Source organism: Aulonocara sp. 'chitande type north' Nkhata Bay, linkage group LG14 (genome assembly GCF_057382095.1).
Source record: "Aulonocara sp. 'chitande type north' Nkhata Bay isolate Kocher_YH1m ecotype deep benthic linkage group LG14, A_spYH_male_GT1.1, whole genome shotgun sequence".
Taxonomy (NCBI): domain Eukaryota; kingdom Metazoa; phylum Chordata; class Actinopteri; order Cichliformes; family Cichlidae; genus Aulonocara; species Aulonocara sp. 'chitande type north' Nkhata Bay.
Window position 1 is genome coordinate 25,977,318 of NC_141357.1, and position 21,708 is coordinate 25,999,025.

General features: G+C 47.9%; 4 protein-coding genes across 4 annotated transcripts; 1 reads left to right on the forward strand and 3 right to left on the reverse strand.

Moving 5' to 3' along the window:
* Positions 1-1,140: 1,140 nt before the first annotated feature.
* Positions 1,141-4,481, reverse strand: LOC147314703 (uncharacterized). Its single transcript, XM_086260209.1, has 2 exons — positions 2,755-4,481; positions 1,141-2,309 (listed from the first exon to the last, which is right to left on the reverse strand). Exons 1-2 carry the CDS (start codon positions 4,451-4,453, stop codon positions 1,141-1,143), a joined length of 2,868 nt encoding a protein of 955 aa, XP_086116335.1. The 5' UTR covers positions 4,454-4,481.
* A 3,485-nt stretch (positions 4,482-7,966) lies between these two features.
* LOC147314704 (uncharacterized) lies at positions 7,967-11,329 on the reverse strand. The gene is made up of 2 exons (XM_086260210.1): positions 9,566-11,329; positions 7,967-9,135 (listed from the first exon to the last, which is right to left on the reverse strand). Exons 1-2 carry the CDS (start codon positions 11,238-11,240, stop codon positions 7,967-7,969), a joined length of 2,844 nt encoding a protein of 947 aa, XP_086116336.1. The 5' UTR covers positions 11,241-11,329.
* A 3,819-nt stretch (positions 11,330-15,148) lies between these two features.
* LOC147314705 (uncharacterized) lies at positions 15,149-17,401 on the forward strand. The gene is made up of 4 exons (XM_086260404.1): positions 15,149-15,207; positions 15,324-15,493; positions 15,707-15,717; positions 16,279-17,401. The coding sequence occupies exons 1-4, from the start codon at positions 15,149-15,151 to the stop codon at positions 16,714-16,716; spliced, it is 678 nt and encodes a 225-aa protein (XP_086116530.1). The 3' UTR covers positions 16,717-17,401.
* Positions 16,201-20,751, reverse strand: LOC147314706 (uncharacterized). The gene is made up of 11 exons (XM_086261801.1): positions 20,628-20,751; positions 20,438-20,528; positions 20,209-20,297; positions 20,001-20,128; positions 19,855-19,906; positions 18,918-19,015; positions 18,680-18,816; positions 18,531-18,596; positions 18,297-18,343; positions 17,983-18,131; positions 16,201-17,263 (listed from the first exon to the last, which is right to left on the reverse strand). The coding sequence occupies exons 1-11, from the start codon at positions 20,708-20,710 to the stop codon at positions 16,941-16,943; spliced, it is 1,263 nt and encodes a 420-aa protein (XP_086117927.1). The 5' UTR covers positions 20,711-20,751; the 3' UTR covers positions 16,201-16,940.
* Between the last annotated feature and the right edge of the window lie 957 nt (positions 20,752-21,708).

A 21,708-nucleotide genomic window follows, 5' to 3' on the forward strand; every position in this document is an offset into this window, starting at 1 on the left:
AGCTGGGCGCTAAATTGTTTAGAATTTTAAAAGTAAACAAAATAATTTTAAAATCTATATGATATTTAACAGGGAGCCAATGTAAGTTGGCTAAAACTGGAGAGATGTGATCATAGGTTTTAGTATCTGTTAAGAGACATGCAGCTACATTTTGAACTAATTGGTAAAGAGAAGAGTGTTGGAGGCCCAAGCAGAGGGAGTTACAGTAGTCCAGTCTGGACGTGATAAATGCGTGGATAAGCTTTTCAAGGTCCTTTAAAGGAAGGAATGGTTTTGCTTGAGATATCTGGCGCAACTGGTAAAAGCTGCTTTTTACCACTGTGGAGACCTGGTTCTCTAGATTAAAAGAGCTAATCAGGAACACTCTGAGGTTTCTTACAGTGAGCAAGAGATGGCTAGCAAGAGGACCTAAGAGGACGTACCTCATGAAGACAGCTGAACAGAGGTTGCAAAGAAGCAGAGACATCAGAATTAATTAACCCTTGTGCGCCCGCCTGTTCTCGGGGCGTGGGTCGTGGTGACCCCCCGAGGTGTGTGTGTGTGTGTGTGTGTGTGTGATGATGATGATGATGAGTGTGTGTGTGTGTGTGTGTGTGTGTGTGTGTGATGATGATGAGTGTGTGTGTGTGTGTGTGATGATGATGATGATCCTGATGATGGTGGTGGTGGCGATGGGGGGTCTTGGTAACCCCCTGGGGGGGGGGATATGTGTGTTTTATGATGATTAGGGTGGGGGTCCTAGCGACCCCCTCGGGCATATGTGATGATGATGATGATGATGATGATGATGATAGGTTTGGGGTCACTAGGACCCCCCCCGGGGGGGCATATGTGATGATGATGATGATGATGATAGGTTTGGGGTCACTAGGACCCCCCCCGGGGGGGCATATGTGATGATGATGATGATGATGATGATGATGATGATAGGTTTGGGGTCACTAGGACCCCCCCGGGGGGCATATGTGATGATGATGATGATGATGATGATGATGATGATGATGATAGGTTTGGGGTCACTAGGACCCCCCGGGGGGCATATATTGTGTGATGATGATGATGATGATGATGATGATGATGATAGGGTGGGGTGGGGTGGGGGTGGGTCGCTAGGGGACCACCGTTGGGGCGCTTGTGTTATCACGGCGTCGGTGGCGTCCGGGGAGCGGCGTCGCGGGAAGAAGAAGAAGAAGCGGCGCAGTTGGGACAGTACGTGACGGCGCAGTTTGTACACACGTGCGCTCGGCACTCGCGGCACAGGATCTTGGTCTTGACGTCTTTGCTCCTGGGACACACGCGGCACCTGCGCCTCTTGACCGGAGAGGAGTCGCGTGGCGTAGCGTTGTTGTTAGAGGCTGCCTCGGCGGTAGCGCCTCGGGCCGCGACTCTGCCTCCTCCTCCTCCTCCTCCTCCCGGTCCTCGCGCTAAAGCCGCCCTGGCTTCGAGCATGGGGCGCGCGAGCGCTTTGCCCAGTCGCTCGAGGAAGAGCCGTCGTCTGTTGAGCTTGCCCGGCATCCAGTCGGGGTGAATTTCCCTCCACAGCACGAACGCGTTGTAGGCCGCCACGTCGACCATGTTGTGGAAAAGGGCCACGGGCCACCTGCGGGTCTTTCTCCTGCAGCTGTACGTGCTCACGACCTTGTCCAGGTTGTCCACTCCTCCCTTGGTGCGGTTGTAATGCAGCACCAAGGGCGGTTTCGCGCCGCTTCTGTTGCTGCTGCCGCCGCTGCTGTTGCTGCTGCTGTTGCTGATGCGGCGGCTAGGCCGGGGCTCGGGGCCGGAGCGATGGTGGTAATAACGAGGAGCTGTGGTGAGGAGCAGCACGTTCTTGTTCTTCTTGGCCACGTAGGAGAGGATGATCGTGTCGGGCCCTCCTCCTCCTCCTCCTCCTCCTCCTCCTTCTCGTCCTCCTCTTCCTCCCCCTCGTCCCGCGGAGCCGCCGAGTACCACGGATTCGACGGAGCCCACGGGCCTGCCCTTGACGCAGCGCAGCTCTCTGGGGATCTCGGGTCTGTTCGACCGCAGAGTGCCCAGCACGGTGTGGCCTCTCTCGCGATAGAGCCTATCGGCGAGCTCGCGCGAGGTGAAAAAGTTGTCGCACGTGACGTTGCGTCCCGGAGTCAGTCCCTCGGTGAGGTCCACGACCACTCGAGTGGCCAGGTGCTTTTCGGGAGGGCCGCGCTTGTCGGGCTTGCCGGTGTAGACTTGCATCTTCCACGCGTAGCTGGAACGCGCGTCGCACGCCACCCATATCTTGATCCCGTACCTGGCCGGCTTGCTGGGCATGTACTGTCTGAACGGACACCGTCCTGATGGATGGATGGAGAGAGAGAGAGAGAGAGAGAGAGAGAGAGAGAGAGAGAGAGAGAGAGAGAGAGAGATGTGGGAAAGTGTGGGGGGAGATTGGGGCAGAAACGCAAGGAGAAGACATTCAATTCAATTCAATTCAATTTTATTTATATAGCGCCAAATCACAACAAAAGTCGCCTCAAGGCGCTTCATAGATACAAAGACATAAAGAGTCATAGACTTCATAGCTTCATAGCTTCATAGACATAAAGAGTCATAGACTTCATAGCTTCATAGCTTCATAGACATAAAGAGTCATGCGAAAGCAGCACAAACGCGGAACCCAACACGAGTATGCAACAGAGCAGCGAGCTAGCCCGTTTTCGTCATTCCCGCTCCTATTCCTCCTCTCTTCCCCCAGTCTCACACACACACACACACACACACCACATAGTACGTACGTACCTCTGAACGGCACCAGTCTCTCGTCGACGGTGACCTCCGGTCCCGGGCGGTACATGGCGGGCAACCTCGCGCACCACTCGTCCCACATGGCTCTGATGGGGGCCAGTTTGTCGTAGCAGCTATCGCCGCCCTCGCCCTCGCCCTCGCCTTCGCCTCGCCCGGCCCTTCTGGTCTCCCTGTCGTCGAAGCGCAGCGCGCTCGAGTAGGCTCGAAAGGTCTTGAGCGGCATCGTGGATCTGAACACGGACCTGCCGCTCTCGGCGTCCCACAGGCTCTCGCAGGCCTCTCCCCGGGACCTGTACACGCCGGCGAGCACGAGCAGCCCCAGGTAGGCTCGGAACTCGACGCGGCCCATGGGCTTCCATCCGTCGATGGCGGGCCTGCGCCTGCCCGCTTCCAGGTTGGTCATGGCGATCACCGAGTCCTCTATCTCCGGCGGAAAGTAGGCCATGAACGCGGAGGCCTCGTCTCGCGCCGCCGCCACGGCCTCTTCGGTGGGGCCTCGTCCCGGCGGGTCGAGGTCGTCGTCTTCTTCTTCTAATTCTTCTTCTTCTTCTTCTTCTTCTTCTTCTTCTTCTTCTTCATAGTCTTTGTCTTCTTCATCGTCATCGTTATAATCATCAGCGAGGACGTCTTCTTCTTCTTCTTCTTCTTCTTCTTCTTCATCATCATTGGCGAGGATGTCTTCTTCTTCTTCTTCATAGTCTTTGTCTTTGTCTTCTTCTTCTTCTTCTTCTTTTTCTTCTTCTTCTTCTTCTTCTTCATCATCATTGGCGAGGATGTCTTCTTTTTCTTCTTCTTCTTCTTCTTCTTCATAGTCTTTGTCTTTGTCTTCTTCTTCTTCTTCTTTTTTTTCTTCTTCATAGTCTTTGTCTTCTTCTTTTTCTTCTTCTTCATCATCATCATCATCATCATCATCGGCGAGGACGTCTTCTTCTTCTTCTTCTTCTTCTTCTTCTTCTTCTTCTTCCTCTTCTTCTTCTTCTTCATAGTCTTTGTCTTCTTCGTCATCGTCGTAGTCGTAATCGTCGGCTACATCAGCGTCGCGAGTTTCACCGACAGCGCCGCGGCCGCGATCGCGCCCAGGATCATGAACGCCACCTGCAGCGCGGCCGGCGTCGTCCTCTTGCCAAATCTCCCGAGTCCCCCGCCCCGGTGGGTCGGCGCCTGCTTCTTCTTCCTCTCCCTCTCGGCGGTTCGACTCGCCTTGCGAGCCGCCGTCCTGGCAGAGTTGCGACGCCATTTCGTAACCGCGATCGTCTTCCTCGCAACTACCCACCCCATCGTTTTCGTCCTCCTGATCCTCCGAGTGGCTCTCCTCCTCGTCGTCTGCGAGCGTTCGGGCCGTCGGGTCGTCGTTGTCGTCCCCCTCGGCCTCTTGCTCCTCTTCCTTGCTCTCGTCCTCCTCCAAGTTCTCCTGTAGCTGCTGCTGCTGCTGCTGCTGCTGCCGCTGCTGCCGCTGCTGCCGCTGCTGCCGCTGCTCTTGGTCTTCCTCGACCCCTAGCCCTCGATAGCGAAACGTGGCCGGTCGCAACAACGGAGCCACCGGAGCCGACCACGCAGCGTACGCCAAATGCGATGGCGATGGCGACGGTGATGGTGAGCGGGAGGAGGAGGAGGAGGAGGACACCGCTGGCGATTGCGATCCGCCTGTACCGACCTTAGTGCTCTTTGGCTCCCACGGTCTAGTGCGTGACATTATCTTCTTCTTCTTCTTCTTCGTCTTCTTCTGCTTTCGCCGGGGTGTTTCTCGACCACCTTTTTACAAGACTTTATATATCTCTCTCTCTCTCTCTCTCTCTCTCTCTCTCTCTCTCTCTCTCTCTCTCTCTCTCCAATCCCATCCCATCCAATCCCCATCCCATCCCATCCCCATCCCATCGGGGGGGGGGGGATCTCGCGACCCCAACCTCCTCCCTCCCTCCCTCCCTCCCTCGGCGGGGGACCCGCATCCCCCGAGCCCGCCATCCCATCCCATCCCATCCCCATCCCATCGGGGGGGATCTCGCGACCCCAACCTCCTCCCTCCCTCCCTCCCTCCCTCCGCGGGGGACCCGCATCCCCCGACCCCGCCATCCCATCCCATCCTATCCCATCCCATCCCCATCCCATCGGGGGGGATCTCGCGACCCCAACCTCCTCCCTCCCTCCGCGGGGGACCCGCATCCCCCGAGCCCGCCATCCCATCCCCATCCCCATCCCATCGGGGGGATCTCGCGACCCCAACCTCCTCCCTCCCTCCCTCCCTCCGTGGGGGACCCGCATCCCCCGACCCCGCCGCTCTCCCCCTGGCGGGTGCATCAGGGTTAACAGCGGCCTCCGTTGGCCGCGCGCCATAGAGCCTGCGCGAAAACGCTCTTATTTCAGCGAGGAGGATCGCGGTTGCAGACGGAAAGGTGGGGCTCGCGGGGGATACCTGGGGATACCTGGGGATACCCGGGGATACCCGGGGTATCTGGACCACGGACCTGCTTGGCGCTAGTGGGATTCGATCGTGGTTACTAGCATGTCAATCGCACTGATGTTGTGCGTTGTGTGCGACCATTTCTGTGCATCTCTCGATGCGGCGCTCGGTCGACAGAGACACTAACTTGTGTGACAGACAAAAAAAAAACAACGCATGGTAGAACGATATCTTTGCATCCACTGCTCTTTATTCCTCGTCATCATCACATTACATTCTATTGGAAGGTAGCAAATGGTACGAGACAGATAACGACACAGACAACGGTGCACTCTCGATTGACATAAGACATTACTCGACGTCCGCTGTCCCGTTCCACCGCCTTGGCGAAGTGCTTTGTTGGGGATAGCTGCGACTGTTCATTGATCGTGATGGTGGTTACTTGGTTGCGGTGGATCGAAAATCCATTCGTAGTGCTGGAATACGAGTCTCGCCGTGTTTGTTCTGCGCCGTGCCATTTCGTGGGCTACGTCGGGAGCGTAGCGGGCGCTGTTTGCAGCATTACAAGCGGCACATGTGCACGTCTTGTCGAACGGAGCCACGGCTTGAACCGCTGCATTTCTTTTGTATCTGTCCCAGTACTTCTCGGGTGAACCCTGCACTGGTTCGAGGCGCTCTGTTGTTCCCGGTGTCGATCGCACCTCCTGTACATGCTCTTCGAGCGTACCGTGGTCTGCTTGGGAGAGGCGAATCCTCTTCTTCTTCTTCTTCTTCTTCTTCTTCTTGTCGTTGCGATCGAACGACTCCATCGTGAGCCACGTATGTCGTCGTGCGGAACGGGGAAAAGGGGCTGGCTAGTAGTCAGACTTTGACGTTTGGTCTTCATTGTGTCAGTACATGAGTTTTCCTCTAAGGTCGTTCTCTTTCACTAAAAGACATCGAGCGGTTGAGCGTTGTTTGACCACGATTACTTTCGGATAGGTGGCCCCGATGATGGCTGTAGAACCAGCGCTCGGACGCGACAACTTAGGAACGGGCTGGATCGCTTACTGCGTACACCAGGTTCGCCATTGTCGATACCATCACCGTTGTGAATAGCGCTAGAAAAGCTGGGATACGTGTCGCGTTTTGTACCGCAGCCGTACGTCTACACGACACACGGTGCCAGTACAACAGCACGCATAGCACATATAATACAGGTCGGTGGCCGCCTGGGTTGTTCTTCGATGTTTCACCCCTACTGAGAACGGTATTATAACCTGGACAGATCCACAACTGCCATCAGACGCTTTGAGACGAAGGGTTGACAGCGGCCGTGTGTAACGGAGACACAGATACTGTCATGTCGCAGGTCTACAGCGTACGTTTGGTGCACCCAAGGACGGGGCTCCCGGACAGCGAGATACGCCGCGTGTGGTTCCTGTGCCGCCCTTGGGCTGAAGACATCATGAAAACACACATGTTATCTGCTAACACGTTGGACAGGATCAAATGCCCGGAAGAGTTGGATGCGATGGCACCCCATCACATTGCCCTCATGGACCTGGAAGACATGAGCGACATGTGCTTAGACGGCTTTCACATGGTGGACTTTTGGTTTCATTGTAAACTCGAGTCGTTCATGGCCGGATGGGCTCGTTGGTACGTGCACGTGGATCGGGTGACTGGTGTGGGATGGAGTATGACCCTGCTGCTAGATGGCGAGGGCAAAACGGTGGCGGACGCAGAGGTCCTCTCGAGGAAGCTATGGCTTGCTTACAAGACATACTTTAAATGGCAATGGGTTGTCAAGCAACCTGGGCGGCCGGGGGATACGCGTAAACCCGACATCATGTATGGGGAACACGAATACGAAAACCGACGGGATAAACTGCTGTGTGTCTCCATCGAGGGCGAGCGAGGCGACTTTGGGCGAGTGGTTGACGATCGGATGACCGTGATGCCGCGTATGGGCGAGGTTTATCGGACCGAACGACACGAAGGAGAGTGTCTTCTGTGGTGTCACACCAACGACGCTGATGACAAGCGAAAGGCGTCGACGATTAGGCTGTGGTACCCGCAAACAGTAGAAGAATCGACAGATTAGACCGCGGCTAGTGTGCCGGGCAGCCTATCGTCGTGTCACACTCTCTGCTTTACGCTTAACCCTTGTGCGCCCGCCTGTTCTCGGGGCGTGGGTCGTGGTGACCCCCCGAGGTGTGTGTGTGTGTGTGTGTGTGTGTGATGATGATGATGATGAGTGTGTGTGTGTGTGTGTGTGTGTGTGTGTGTGTGTGATGATGATGAGTGTGTGTGTGTGTGTGTGTGTGATGATGATGATGATCCTGATGATGGTGGTGGTGGCGATGGGGGGTCTTGGTAACCCCCTGGGGGGGGGGATATGTGTGTTTTATGATGATTAGGGTGGGGGTCCTAGCGACCCCCTCGGGCATATGTGATGATGATGATGATGATGATGATGATAGGTTTGGGGTCACTAGGACCCCCCCCGGGGGGGCATATGTGATGATGATGATGATGATGATAGGTTTGGGGTCACTAGGACCCCCCCCGGGGGGGCATATGTGATGATGATGATGATGATGATGATGATGATGATGATAGGTTTGGGGTCACTAGGACCCCCCCGGGGGGCATATGTGATGATGATGATGATGATGATGATGATGATGATGATAGGTTTGGGGTCACTAGGACCCCCCGGGGGGCATATATTGTGTGATGATGATGATGATGATGATGATGATGATAGGGTGGGGTGGGGTGGGGGTGGGTCGCTAGGGGACCACCGTTGGGGCGCTTGTGTTATCACGGCGTCGGTGGCGTCCGGGGAGCGGCGTCGCGGGAAGAAGAAGAAGAAGCGGCGCAGTTGGGACAGTACGTGACGGCGCAGTTTGTACACACGTGCGCTCGGCACTCGCGGCACAGGATCTTGGTCTTGACGTCTTTGCTCCTGGGACACACGCGGCACCTGCGCCTCTTGACCGGAGAGGAGTCGCGTGGCGTAGCGTTGTTGTTAGAGGCTGCCTCGGCGGTAGCGCCTCGGGCCGCGACTCTGCCTCCTCCTCCTCCTCCTCCTCCCGGTCCTCGCGCTAAAGCCGCCCTGGCTTCGAGCATGGGGCGCGCGAGCGCTTTGCCCAGTCGCTCGAGGAAGAGCCGTCGTCTGTTGAGCTTGCCCGGCATCCAGTCGGGGTGAATTTCCCTCCACAGCACGAACGCGTTGTAGGCCGCCACGTCGACCATGTTGTGGAAAAGGGCCACGGGCCACCTGCGGGTCTTTCTCCTGCAGCTGTACGTGCTCACGACCTTGTCCAGGTTGTCCACTCCTCCCTTGGTGCGGTTGTAATGCAGCACCAAGGGCGGTTTCGCGCCGCTTCTGTTGCTGCTGCCGCCGCTGCTGTTGCTGCTGCTGTTGCTGATGCGGCGGCTAGGCCGGGGCTCGGGGCCGGAGCGATGGTGGTAATAACGAGGAGCTGTGGTGAGGAGCAGCACGTTCTTGTTCTTCTTGGCCACGTAGGAGAGGATGATCGTGTCGGGCCCTCCTCCTCCTCCTCCTCCTCCTCCTCCTTCTCGTCCTCCTCTTCCTCCCCCTCGTCCCGCGGAGCCGCCGAGTACCACGGATTCGACGGAGCCCACGGGCCTGCCCTTGACGCAGCGCAGCTCTCTGGGGATCTCGGGTCTGTTCGACCGCAGAGTGCCCAGCACGGTGTGGCCTCTCTCGCGATAGAGCCTATCGGCGAGCTCGCGCGAGGTGAAAAAGTTGTCGCACGTGACGTTGCGTCCCGGAGTCAGTCCCTCGGTGAGGTCCACGACCACTCGAGTGGCCAGGTGCTTTTCGGGAGGGCCGCGCTTGTCGGGCTTGCCGGTGTAGACTTGCATCTTCCACGCGTAGCTGGAACGCGCGTCGCACGCCACCCATATCTTGATCCCGTACCTGGCCGGCTTGCTGGGCATGTACTGTCTGAACGGACACCGTCCTGATGGATGGATGGAGAGAGAGAGAGAGAGAGAGAGAGAGAGAGAGAGAGAGAGAGAGAGATGTGGGAAAGTGTGGGGGGAGATTGGGGCAGAAACGCAAGGAGAAGACATTCAATTCAATTCAATTTTATTTATATAGCGCCAAATCACAACAAAAGTCGCCTCAAGGCGCTTCATAGATACAAAGACATAAAGAGTCATAGACTTCATAGCTTCATAGCTTCATAGACATAAAGAGTCATAGACTTCATAGCTTCATAGCTTCATAGACATAAAGAGTCATGCGAAAGCAGCACAAACGCGGAACCCAACACGAGTATGCAACAGAGCAGCGAGCTAGCCCGTTTTCGTCATTCCCGCTCCTATTCCTCCTCTCTTCCCCCAGTCTCACACACACACACACACACACACCACATAGTACGTACGTACCTCTGAACGGCACCAGTCTCTCGTCGACGGTGACCTCCGGTCCCGGGCGGTACATGGCGGGCAACCTCGCGCACCACTCGTCCCACACGGCTCTGATGGGGGCCAGTTTGTCGTAGCAGCTATCGCCGCCCTCGCCCTCGCCCTCGCCTTCGCCTCGCCCGGCCCTTCTGGTCTCCCTGTCGTCGAAGCGCAGCGCGCTCGAGTAGGCTCGAAAGGTCTTGAGCGGCATCGTGGCTCTGAACACGGACCTGCCGCTCTCGGCGTCCCACAGGCTCTCGCAGGCCTCTCCCCGGGACCTGTACACGCCGGCGAGCACGAGCAGCCCCAGGTAGGCTCGGAACTCGACGCGGCCCATGGGCTTCCATCCGTCGATGGCGGGCCTGCGCCTGCCCGCTTCCAGGTTGGTCATGGCGATCACCGAGTCCTCTATCTCCGGCGGAAAGTAGGCCATGAACGCGGAGGCCTCGTCTCGCGCCGCCGCCACGGCCTCTTCGGTGGGGCCTCGTCCCGGCGGGTCGAGGTCGTCGTCTTCTTCTTCTAATTCTTCTTCTTCTTCTTCTTCTTCTTCTTCTTCTTCATAGTCTTTGTCTTCTTCATCGTCATCGTTATAATCATCAGCGAGGACGTCTTCTTCTTCTTCTTCTTCTTCTTCTTCTTCATCATCATTGGCGAGGATGTCTTCTTCTTCTTCTTCATAGTCTTTGTCTTTGTCTTCTTCTTCTTCTTCTTCTTTTTCTTCTTCTTCTTCTTCTTCTTCATCATCATTGGCGAGGATGTCTTCTTTTTCTTCTTCTTCTTCTTCTTCTTCATAGTCTTTGTCTTTGTCTTCTTCTTCTTCTTCTTTTTTTTCTTCTTCATAGTCTTTGTCTTCTTCTTTTTCTTCTTCTTCATCATCATCATCATCATCATCATCGGCGAGGACGTCTTCTTCTTCTTCTTCTTCTTCTTCTTCTTCTTCTTCTTCTTCATAGTCTTTGTCTTCTTCGTCATCGTCGTAGTCGTAATCGTCGGCTACATCAGCGTCGCGAGTTTCACCGACAGCGCCGCGGCCGCGATCGCGCCCAGGATCATGAACGCCACCTGCAGCGCGGCCGGCGTCGTCCTCTTGCCAAATCTCCCGAGTCCCCCGCCCCGGTGGGTCGGCGCCTGCTTCTTCTTCCTCTCCCTCTCGGCGGTTCGACTCGCCTTGCGAGCCGCCGTCCTGGCAGAGTTGCGACGCCATTTCGTAACCGCGATCGTCTTCCTCGCAACTACCCACCCCATCGTTTTCGTCCTCCTGATCCTCCGAGTGGCTCTCCTCCTCGTCGTCTGCGAGCGTTCGGGCCGTCGGGTCGTCGTTGTCGTCCCCCTCGGCCTCTTGCTCCTCTTCCTTGCTCTCGTCCTCCTCCAAGTTCTCCTGTAGCTGCTGCTGCTGCTGCTGCTGCTGCTGCTGCCGCTGCTGCCGCTGCTGCCGCTGCTCTTGGTCTTCCTCGACCCCTAGCCCTCGATAGCGAAACGTGGCCGGTCGCAACAACGGAGCCACCGGAGCCGACCACGCAGCGTACGCCAAATGCGATGGCGATGGCGACGGTGATGGTGAGCGGGAGGAGGAGGAGGAGGAGGACACCGCTGGCGATTGCGATCCGCCTGTACCGACCTTAGTGCTCTTTGGCTCCCACGGTCTAGTGCGTGACATTATCTTCTTCTTCTTCTTCTTCGTCTTCTTCTGCTTTCGCCGGGGTGTTTCTCGACCACCTTTTTACAAGACTTTATATCTCTCTCTCTCTCTCTCTCTCTCTCTCTCTCTCTCTCTCTCTCTCTCTCTCCAATCCCATCCCATCCAATCCCCATCCCATCCCATCCCCATCCCATCGGGGGGGGGGGGATCTCGCGACCCCAACCTCCTCCCTCCCTCCCTCCCTCCCTCGGCGGGGGACCCGCATCCCCCGAGCCCGCCATCCCATCCCATCCCATCCCCATCCCATCGGGGGGGATCTCGCGACCCCAACCTCCTCCCTCCCTCCCTCCCTCCCTCCGCGGGGGACCCGCATCCCCCGACCCCGCCATCCCATCCCATCCTATCCCATCCCATCCCCATCCCATCGGGGGGGATCTCGCGACCCCAACCTCCTCCCTCCCTCCGCGGGGGACCCGCATCCCCCGAGCCCGCCATCCCATCCCCATCCCCATCCCATCGGGGGGATCTCGCGACCCCAACCTCCTCCCTCCCTCCCTCCCTCCCTCCGTGGGGGACCCGCATCCCCCGACCCCGCCGCTCTCCCCCTGGCGGGTGCATCAGGGTTAAAGGCGAATAAATTTGGATATCAATGGCATAACAGTGGAAGGAGATGTTATATATATATATATATATTTTTTTTTATTAATCCCAACGGCAGCATGTACAAGGAGAAAATAACTGGACCGAGCACAGACCCCTGAGGCACACCACTGTAAATTGGGGCAGAGGCCAAGGTGTGTTCCCCTATAGCAACGGAGAACGGTCTGTCTGAGAGATAAGATTTAAACCACACTCAAAAAAATCAACTAGGGCATGTGTTTGATTAGCAAAGCAGTAATATGTTTACATTACATGAAGAAATCATTTTTATGGGTATTAAATGATTCATTCTTTTTTGTTGAATATGAGTCAAAGAAAATTCTGATGAGTTAAATTCATTCATGGCAATCCAATGAGAATGAGGTCCATCAAACCAACGACTCAGATAGCGTCATGCATTGCGCATGCTCTACGCCCACCGGATGCGGAAGAGTCCGTTGAGAGTTGACGAGCGCATGTGGAGTTACTCCTTTGGTATACTTGACAGTAAGGTAAGTTATTCACATATCTCTTTATATATTTATTTAGGTTAGGAGTGTGAGAGATAAATACTATTGGTTAAATGTTTTACCTCTAAGTGGTAACTTAGAGGAGCTTTATATATCAGGGAGTGTGTGGAGCCAAACACTTTTCACATGTAAGTCGTGAATTTGAATTTTCTTTCCAACTTAACCGGAGTGGCTAATTGTTGCAACAGAGCAAAAACTGATGAGGCTATTTTGGTAAGTTCGGTTTTTGTGTCTGTTGACTTTGAATGAGGTGTGTTTCATGGTTATCTGCATGGTTAGCACTGTTTTTTCTCTGGAGTTAGCTAACTTTGAAGAGTGTCATGTCGGCGGGAAAGCCGCGTAGAGTAATGTCTTCGCATATAACTCCTTGAATGAAGGGTTACTTTCTCCTTAACCGGAGTTGGTGATTGTTGGTAGCAGTGGTAAGACTGACTGAAGTAGTTTTGGTGATTTTTATGATGCTGTACTTAAAATTGCTGTTTTTGTCAGTGGAGTTTAGTAAGGGAACAACCGCATTAACTGGATAGATGAAGGGTTGAATTCAACTATACCAGTGTTTTGCGGAATTAATAACAAGGAGAAAGAGAAAATCTGTCACAATAATTGCATGTGTATTTTCTGTTTTTTGTAATATCTTCAATTAGTTTTTGAATTCAGAATGATTTAGGTGGATCATTGTTCGGGTCATAGTTTCTCTGCTCTCTGCATTAAGGCTGACTAACAGTCTTCACATTTCACAGTATGTAGATATTAACACAAATTCATCAAGAGTAATAATTATATTTTAATTAAATAATTTCTCTCCCCAGAAATACGTTGAAAAATAAAGCCACATTCCCGTGTTCTGAGATTCTTATACCTCCTCAACAATATCAGGTTAGTTTCATATGTTTGACATATTATTTATATTATAATTATTATTATTATTATTAGTAGTAGTAGTAGTATTGTTGTTGTTATTATTAATCTGTTTTTCAGATTGACAAGGAATTCCTGCCCATATCGACAGTACCGCTGCTATCTACATTCTTTTTTGAGCTAGACTTGTACACTCCATGCATGATGGAGATCTTTAGAAGCAAAGGTGGAGGGCTGGAAGAAAAATTATGGGGACCATCTCCAAGGTGTGTGCTAAAATGGTTAAACCTGTGTTTAAGAACTTTTTATGCCCATAACATGACAATTTTATGAGCAAAAGTATCTATACATATGGTAGGCAAAAGTCCTAAGTTGTTTTCATAACCTAGTCAGTTTTGAAGATTAACAATGGCTAACACTGAGCAGTGCTGATTTTCTAACACTGGAAAATAACTCAAAATGTTAGAAATATTCTAGTGTTAGAAAATCAACACTACTCAGTGTTAGCCATTGTTAATCTTCAAAACTGACTAGGTTACTTTTAAACATATAACACTGTCAAAAGTGTTAATTTAACACTCAACAGTGTTGTATTTAACACTCAGAGGTGTGGACCCATATAGACACTCTCTAGTGTTAATTTAACACTGGAGATTTTGCTGTGTATGTCAGATTCATTGATGGATGAGGGAGGAATTACTTTTCTGCAAACAAGTTCCTACCAGAGCCACTGCAGAAGAACTGTTTAAAATCATAGACTCTTACTTAAAAGAGGTCGAGCTGAAATGGGAGGACTGTGTGGGGATTTGCACTGCAAGCGCTGCAAGCACTCATCAAGCGCGTCTCCCCCAATGTGCAGTGGACGCACTGTATGATACACCGCGAAGCACTGGCGTCTAAACAGCTCAGACCTGAGCTGAGTAACGTAATGACTGATGTACGGTGTACATTTTAGGACATCGTCAGGTATCAGACAAAAAATTGTCAGGTGTCAGTTGTCAAAAAAAAAATTGTCAGTTGTCAAAAAAAAAATTGTCAGGTATCAGAAAAAAAATTGTCAGGTGTCAGTTGTCAAAAAAAAATTGTCAGGTATCAGACAAAAAATTGTCAGGTGTCAGTTGTCAAAAAAAAAAAAAAGTCAGGTATCAGAAAAAAAATTGTCAGGTGTCAGAAAAAAAATTGTCAGGTGTCAGAAAAAAAAATTGTCAGGTATCAGAAAAAAAATTGTCAGGTGTCAGACAAAAAATTGTCAGGTGTCAGAAAAAAAATTGTCAGGTGTCAGACAAAAAAGTTGTCAGGTGTCAGAAAAAAAATTGTCAGGTGTCAGTTGTCAAAAAAAAATTGTCAGGTATCAGAACACAAGGTACCAGAGAGAAAATCTTCCTGCAGGTGGCGCTGTTGTCATGTCCCACCCGAATTGATTTCCAAATACGTCATCAACGTGTGACCGTGGGAGAGCGTAAGGTCATTGACCTCACCGGAGTTTTACCGTGGTTCAGGCTCCTAACGACACAAGGTAAGTTTAACTTTTTCTCCCTTTTGTTCATATTTTTGCCACAGTTGTGTTATATTAAGTTGCAGTTATGTTGTGAAAGTTACATATCAGAGACGGAAAGCCAGTTTTGTACGAAACCAAATCAGTACTATTTTTGTCTGGCTAATTCATTCTAGCTAGCGACAGTGGTGAAACGTGATTCAAATTTAAACTGTTCAGTAATTGTTTTGTATACATTTCAGCAAATGGACAAGCTGAAAGCTTACGAGCAGCTTAAAAAAGACCTTGAAAATGGTAATCCAACACTTTATTAAATTTTTTGGTAATGTTTGCAAGTTAATTTTTTTAACTGCAAAGAAAATAGAGGTTCTTTTCATGGTACTCCAGCAGCTGTTAAAAGGATCATGTGTGGCCAACAAGGGATGGAGGACAGCGACATTCATCATGAGATAAATGTTTCACTGTAAGAACTTTGACACACTTTTTTTTTTTCATTGTCAAAATCGATTCTTCCTCAAGCTGTAACATAATATGCCTCTATTTTGTTTTTTTTATTCGGACATGTTTCTGTTTTATTAGGAGACTGTCTAACCCCAACATCGTCAGACTCATGGCAGTTGCCCGCACTGAGTCCTGCTTTTTGTTGGCAGCTGAATACATTCATGGCGCAACCCTGCAGCAAGTGCTTCACACAGACAGCTGCTTGGTGAAGGTACCAATACTCATAATTTTATGTTTAATACATTTAGGTAGATGTGAATAATCTTAATACCCTCATATTAAAAAAGAACTTTTTATTGCTGGCATTTGTTTAAATATGTACTTGAAACCATCTTTGTGTACAACATATAAAAAGACTGACATGTTAGATTGTCACACCTGGCTACGCATTGTTTTATTAATATTATATATTGTCTTGATAGCTTGAAGGGGATGATGCCGGTTTCATATCACTCAGCCAGCAAATGTCATGGTAAGCCATATTGTATTTTTCTTTTTCTCCACTTTGTTTTTGAAGATCAAAATAAAAATAGTATATTATTTATTTAACTTTATTCTCTTCAGTCTATTAAACACTACATTTGAACAATGAGAAACTTTTCTGGCATATTCATATAAAGGATTTTTAAGTAAGAAGCCTTACATTGTTTCTTTAATAGTCCAATTTTTCTTTAATATGTTGGTTCTTGCACACCTACAAAATTCCCAAACATGTTGTAAGTTTAGGCTTTACAAACTGAAAGTTTCTATTATTTTATTAGTCTGTACCACTTGCTTAAGTGGAATGGGGATTAAAAAATGCACAGGACTATAAAACCGGGTTGGATCATTAACCAATCTGTTAATTTTAATGTTGGGTATAATAAACAATCTCAGAATAAATCTGCAGTGATTGGGTGATCTGGGTGCTAAAAGCTTTGAGGGTTTTTTTTTTTTTTCCCCAATTATGAGCTGTGGTCTTTGGAATGACATTTTTGATAACATTTGTGAAATTTTAGACAACCTGGTAAGTTCTCATATGTATACCTTATAGGTTCACCACCCTTCTAAGAAGGCAGTCCTGACAGACTGGGGCATGGCAAACATAAGAGACACTGTGATGCTTCGTCAAGGGAGTAAGTTCACTGCCCAGGCTACTGGTCCAGCTGGTGGCACATATCTTTACATGGCCCCTGAATGCATACTGATGTTTGAAGAGGCCTCGTTCCAGACAGACATGTGGTCCCTCGGAGCCACATATCTGGAGATCCTGACGGGTTCCGCTCCGTGGATGGTTAAAAAACAAAGAGAACTGGCTGCACTAATGGCCACCAAAACCCCACCACATGCCCTATCACATCTCAGTGACAAAAACAGTTTTCTTGGTGGTTTGGTGAGCTATGACCCAGACTCAAGGCCTTCCGCATCTGATGTTGTTAAGTTTCTCAAGTCAGGCCTTGATCTTACGAGCCGATATGGCTACAAGTGGTAATGTTGCTACAGTCTGCAGTTCAAAAGTCTTTCAATGTGAATTATGTTCTACATTATTGTTAACAAAAGTTGTGGTAAATGAAACACTGAATCATTATGAAAGATGGCACCTTGTCAATTGTATTTCAACATTTTATTGTACATTTTGTTGGTCAGACAGTTTTCAAATTACCTGTTGATTTTAAACAAGGATAAATAAATGTTAACAAACACTGTTGTATGATTTTATTGGTCATTGGAAATGTTTACTGGTGCACCTTCCATCCTCTCTCTCTTCAGAAAGATGTATATGTCATTTGCCTCGGCAAACGTAGAAAGTGTAGGAACTGCATTTCTGTTCATGGCAGTTGTGAGCTCTTGGACTAGCATGAGGTATGCAGCAAGGCAACCATCAGGTGTGCAGGGAAACTGGCTGTTTTCTAAAATGTTCTGGCACATGTCTCTGAATTCCTGGTTTGCTACCAGTGAAGGCTCTTCCCTCTCACAGATTAATTGCTTGGCATAGTCTAAAAGGTCTGGGTCAACAATGTGCAGCACATTGCCATATCCTGCGAATGAAAGACAATATTGAAAAGATGTTCACTTTGAATGTTAAAAATAAATGAATAATGACAAAGCTGTTCTAGAACCTGTATAAGAAGCAGTCAGTGTTTACAGATGTTATTACAGAAACTTAAAGATGGAAATATCACTCAAACAATTAGATACATTTTTAGTTAAAGGTGTCAATATGAAGCCATTTTAGTATTGACAGTAGAAATTCAGAAATCTCTTATTGTACTACAAGTAGGCTTCTTCGGAAGACACAAAAGAGAAAGCACATTATAACAGTTTTACGCTCATTACACTGGCTTCCAGTATATTTTAGAAAATTCATTTTAAAATTTTAGTAATGACTTTCAATGCTCCGAATCGTGAAGCTCCTGCCTTAATTTCTGATCTTATAGAACCCCCACGCTCCCTCTCCCAGCCTGTGATCATCTAATCAATGGCTGTTAGTAGTCCCACCAGAAGACCAGAGGCAATAGATCTTCCAAAGCGGTGGCTCCCAGGTCATGGAATGCTCTGCCTCCATCATTACGTTTCCTTGATTGCATTTATTCTGTATGTTCGATTGTGCTGTTTTATGTTTATCTGTTTTATATTATTGTGAAGCCACTTTGTGGTTTTTATCCTGTGAAGAGTGCTATATCAAAGTAAAAGTAAACTAATGAAAGTTAAAAAACAAACAAAAAAATAAAACCCCACAGGCTTTCAAATGACATACCAGGAGGTGGTGAGGTAAACAGAAGGTCGGGTTTCCCAAATGGACCAGGTGCATTGCGTTGCTTGCGGATGTCATGGGTGTTCCAAACTGTTTGCTCCGTTTTTAAGTCTCTTTGAAGCAGTGGCAAGTGTGAGTACTGCAAGCAGTTGCTATGAAAAAGGAGAATTAAAAAATTAATATGTTCATCTGCTTCTTTGAGGTAGAATAAGTAAAAGCTAAATTTTAATCAGTACTCAAAAAACAAAGGCATTCCTAGACCACATACTTTCATACTGCTGCTTGATTATTTTTCATGTCTAAAAATATTGACTTACATGTGCACAGGATTGTCCAGTTCAAGGATCCCAGACTCCATCATGGCCTACGCATGTTGTTTTGAAAAAGACACAAGTTGTGAAGGTGAGAATTTCATTAGTGAAAAGGTACAGATGTACATAAACACAGATTCTGGCCTTGTGTTTTCAGATAAACTAATCCATCGTATGTTTAACGAAATTTGGATGGCTAGTCTTTGTTAATAGGTTTTACAGGTGAAAGATTTGCTTTACCTCAAATGTTGTCAGCCATTTCTTAATCCATGTCTGCTTTAAAATACTGTTGAAACATTCAGCTCTCTAAACAACAGAAACATGACATTATCAGTTTTGTTGTCAGGTTGTTACTTTAGAAATAGTCATTTACCAGCTTAAAGACATACCTGGTTGTGCACTGATGTCCCCATTCTGAAGCACCTCCATGCCTGATTCCCAAGATCTCGCATGTGAAATGCCATCTGCATTTGACCCACAACAAGGTTCTCCTTTCCTCTGTCCCCCCGAATCATTTGAGGACAGCCTAAAGACACAAACTGAAGATAATTAGTGAATGATGAAAAAATAAATTTATTAACAAAATGTAATCTTTTTTAACCCCCCATTTTTTAGTATATTGCATACCACCCTGTTCTTGAACAGCCTCAAAGAAGTATCTGGCCACAAAGTTTTGCTTGCGGTTGGATGTGCCCACCTTTAGCCATAGAACCTTCCTGGAAAATCTGAAAAGAAAGAAACAGAAAAGTGGCCACTTGTACATATGATTTAATCATGTTTTGGCACTATGTTTGGTTTTTGTTACATTCCCCAAGAGTATGCTGGTTTTCCATTGTATTATGTCTAGGCGTTGTATCTGGTTCCTCCGGCCATTTTGACTGCCATAGTTGTGTAGGCTTACATGCCTTTGGAATTGAATGTGACTCTTGACTGTGTTCAGACTGACGCGAGGGGAGAGCTGCCTTTTGTTTTGTAATCCCTTGTATTCTCCTGTTTATGTGTTGGTTAGGTAGGTTATCGTAAATTGTACATTTTATTTTCTTTGGAGTTAAATTCTGTTTACTTTATATCAGGGATGTTTTGTTTGTTGTGTTGGTCTTGGCCCTCCCTGAAATTAACTGCCAGTCTGAAATGGAACTTTAAGACTAGCAGGAAATAAGCCTTTTAAAAACCGCCATCTTGAATCCTCCTTCACTATTCATACTTTATCTTGGTCCCTTAGACCAGGCTTGGCCAAATCCAGACCTCGAGGGCCAGTGTCCTGCATGTTTTAGATATCACCCTGGGTAAACACACTTGAATAAAATGATTAGTTCATTACCAGGCCTCTGGAGAACTACAAAACATGTTGTGAGGGTAATTTAGCCATTTGAATCAGCTGTGGATCAAGGACACATCTAAAACCTGCAGGACACCGGCCCTCGAGGCCTGGACTTGCCCATCCCTGCCCTAGACTACTCAGGAGAGATAACACCTCAGTTTACCGCACATCCTTATCTTGAAGCAACTTTGTACTATCACTGAATATAATAAATTAAGTAGCGAATGCCATATTCAAACCTACCCATCAATCCCCAAATGTATCCACATTCCAAAGAACTTCAGTTTATCATTGCCTATATGAAACAACAAATAATAATTACAATTTGTTTCAACAGAAGTACCATCAAAACATGTTTGGAAGGTTAATTGAAAAGATAAAATAAATACCATCAATGTGCCATGTGTCATTTGGACCACGGCTGATGTAATTCCGACGGGGAATTTTCTTCTTTCCAGGAGATCTCCTCTGAAGACCACTTGCATCCATATACCTCATTATATTAGCAACATCGTCTCTACAGTAACAATAGATTTTACTCTGAGCTCAACAGTAAAGCAAGAGAATACTTGATTATATACACACTATTTAACCAACCTGTAACAAGGCCGCACTCCTCTGACATCCCTTACCCGCTTTACCATTGCCCTGATTCCTTGTTCAGGAGACCACTGTTTCATCTCACTCTAAAAAACAAACAAACAGACAATTGAATGTTTTTTTTTTTTAAATCACTACAGAAAATAACATTTATTGTTTCTACAATAGCTCATGACACAGACTTCAGGAAAATATATATTTTTTGCACTGATGTTTTAACGCTTACCTCCACAGCTTTGTGGATTTCAGTAAAAGGTCGTTGGGGGCATCTTCGCTTCAACCCTAGAAGTTTTAAAACTCGTCTCAGATGCCTCTCACTGTTAAATGACAACACAGACTTACATTATATTAAATGCAAACTGCATGTTTTGTCATTTTAGAGAGTTGTCACGGAAACTGTTGAAATGCAGACTTACCTTATTTTATGCCCATATGAATTCAGTGCACAGCTGATTTCCTTTTGTTTTAAGCCTTTGTTGAACAATGTTATTATCATCATATCTTGAAAGGTTAAGTGTAACAACAACAGTCTAATTGATCACCCACGTCTTACACTGAACAAAAGTAATTAACCAGTAAAGTACTAAATCTTTTTATGTGGCAATTACACTAAAAGCATCGTCTATTCAGTGCCCACAAATAAAACATGTGTAGCAAAAAATACACTTCTTTGATATGAAAGAGGTGAACAGTAGTTAATAAATAAGTTGTACTTTAGTCATTTAACTTACTCCCTTGACGAAGCATCACAGTGTCTCTTATGTTTGCCATGCCCCAGTCTGTCAGGACTGCCTTCTTAGAAGGGTGGTGAACCTATAAGGTATACATATGAGAACTTACCAGGTTGTCTAAAATTTCACAAATGTTATCAAAAATGTCATTCCAAAGACCACAGCTCATAATTGGGGAAAAAAAAAAAAAACCCTCAAAGCTTTTAGCACCCAGATCACCCAATCACTGCAGATTTATTCTGAGATTGTTTATTATACCCAACATTAAAATTAACAGATTGGTTAATGATCCAACCCGGTTTTATAGTCCTGTGCATTTTTTAATCCCCATTCCACTTAAGCAAGTGGTACAGACTAATAAAATAATAGAAACTTTCAGTTTGTAAAGCCTAAACTTACAACATGTTTGGGAATTTTGTAGGTGTGCAAGAACCAACATATTAAAGAAAAATTGGACTATTAAAGAAACAATGTAAGGCTTCTTACTTAAAAATCCTTTATATGAATATGCCAGAAAAGTTTCTCATTGTTCAAATGTAGTGTTTAATAGACTGAAGAGAATAAAGTTAAATAAATAATATACTATTTTTATTTTGATCTTCAAAAACAAAGTGGAGAAAAAGAAAAATACAATATGGCTTACCATGACATTTGCTGGCTGAGTGATATGAAACCGGCATCATCCCCTTCAAGCTATCAAGACAATATATAATATTAATAAAACAATGCGTAGCCAGGTGTGACAATCTAACATGTCAGTCTTTTT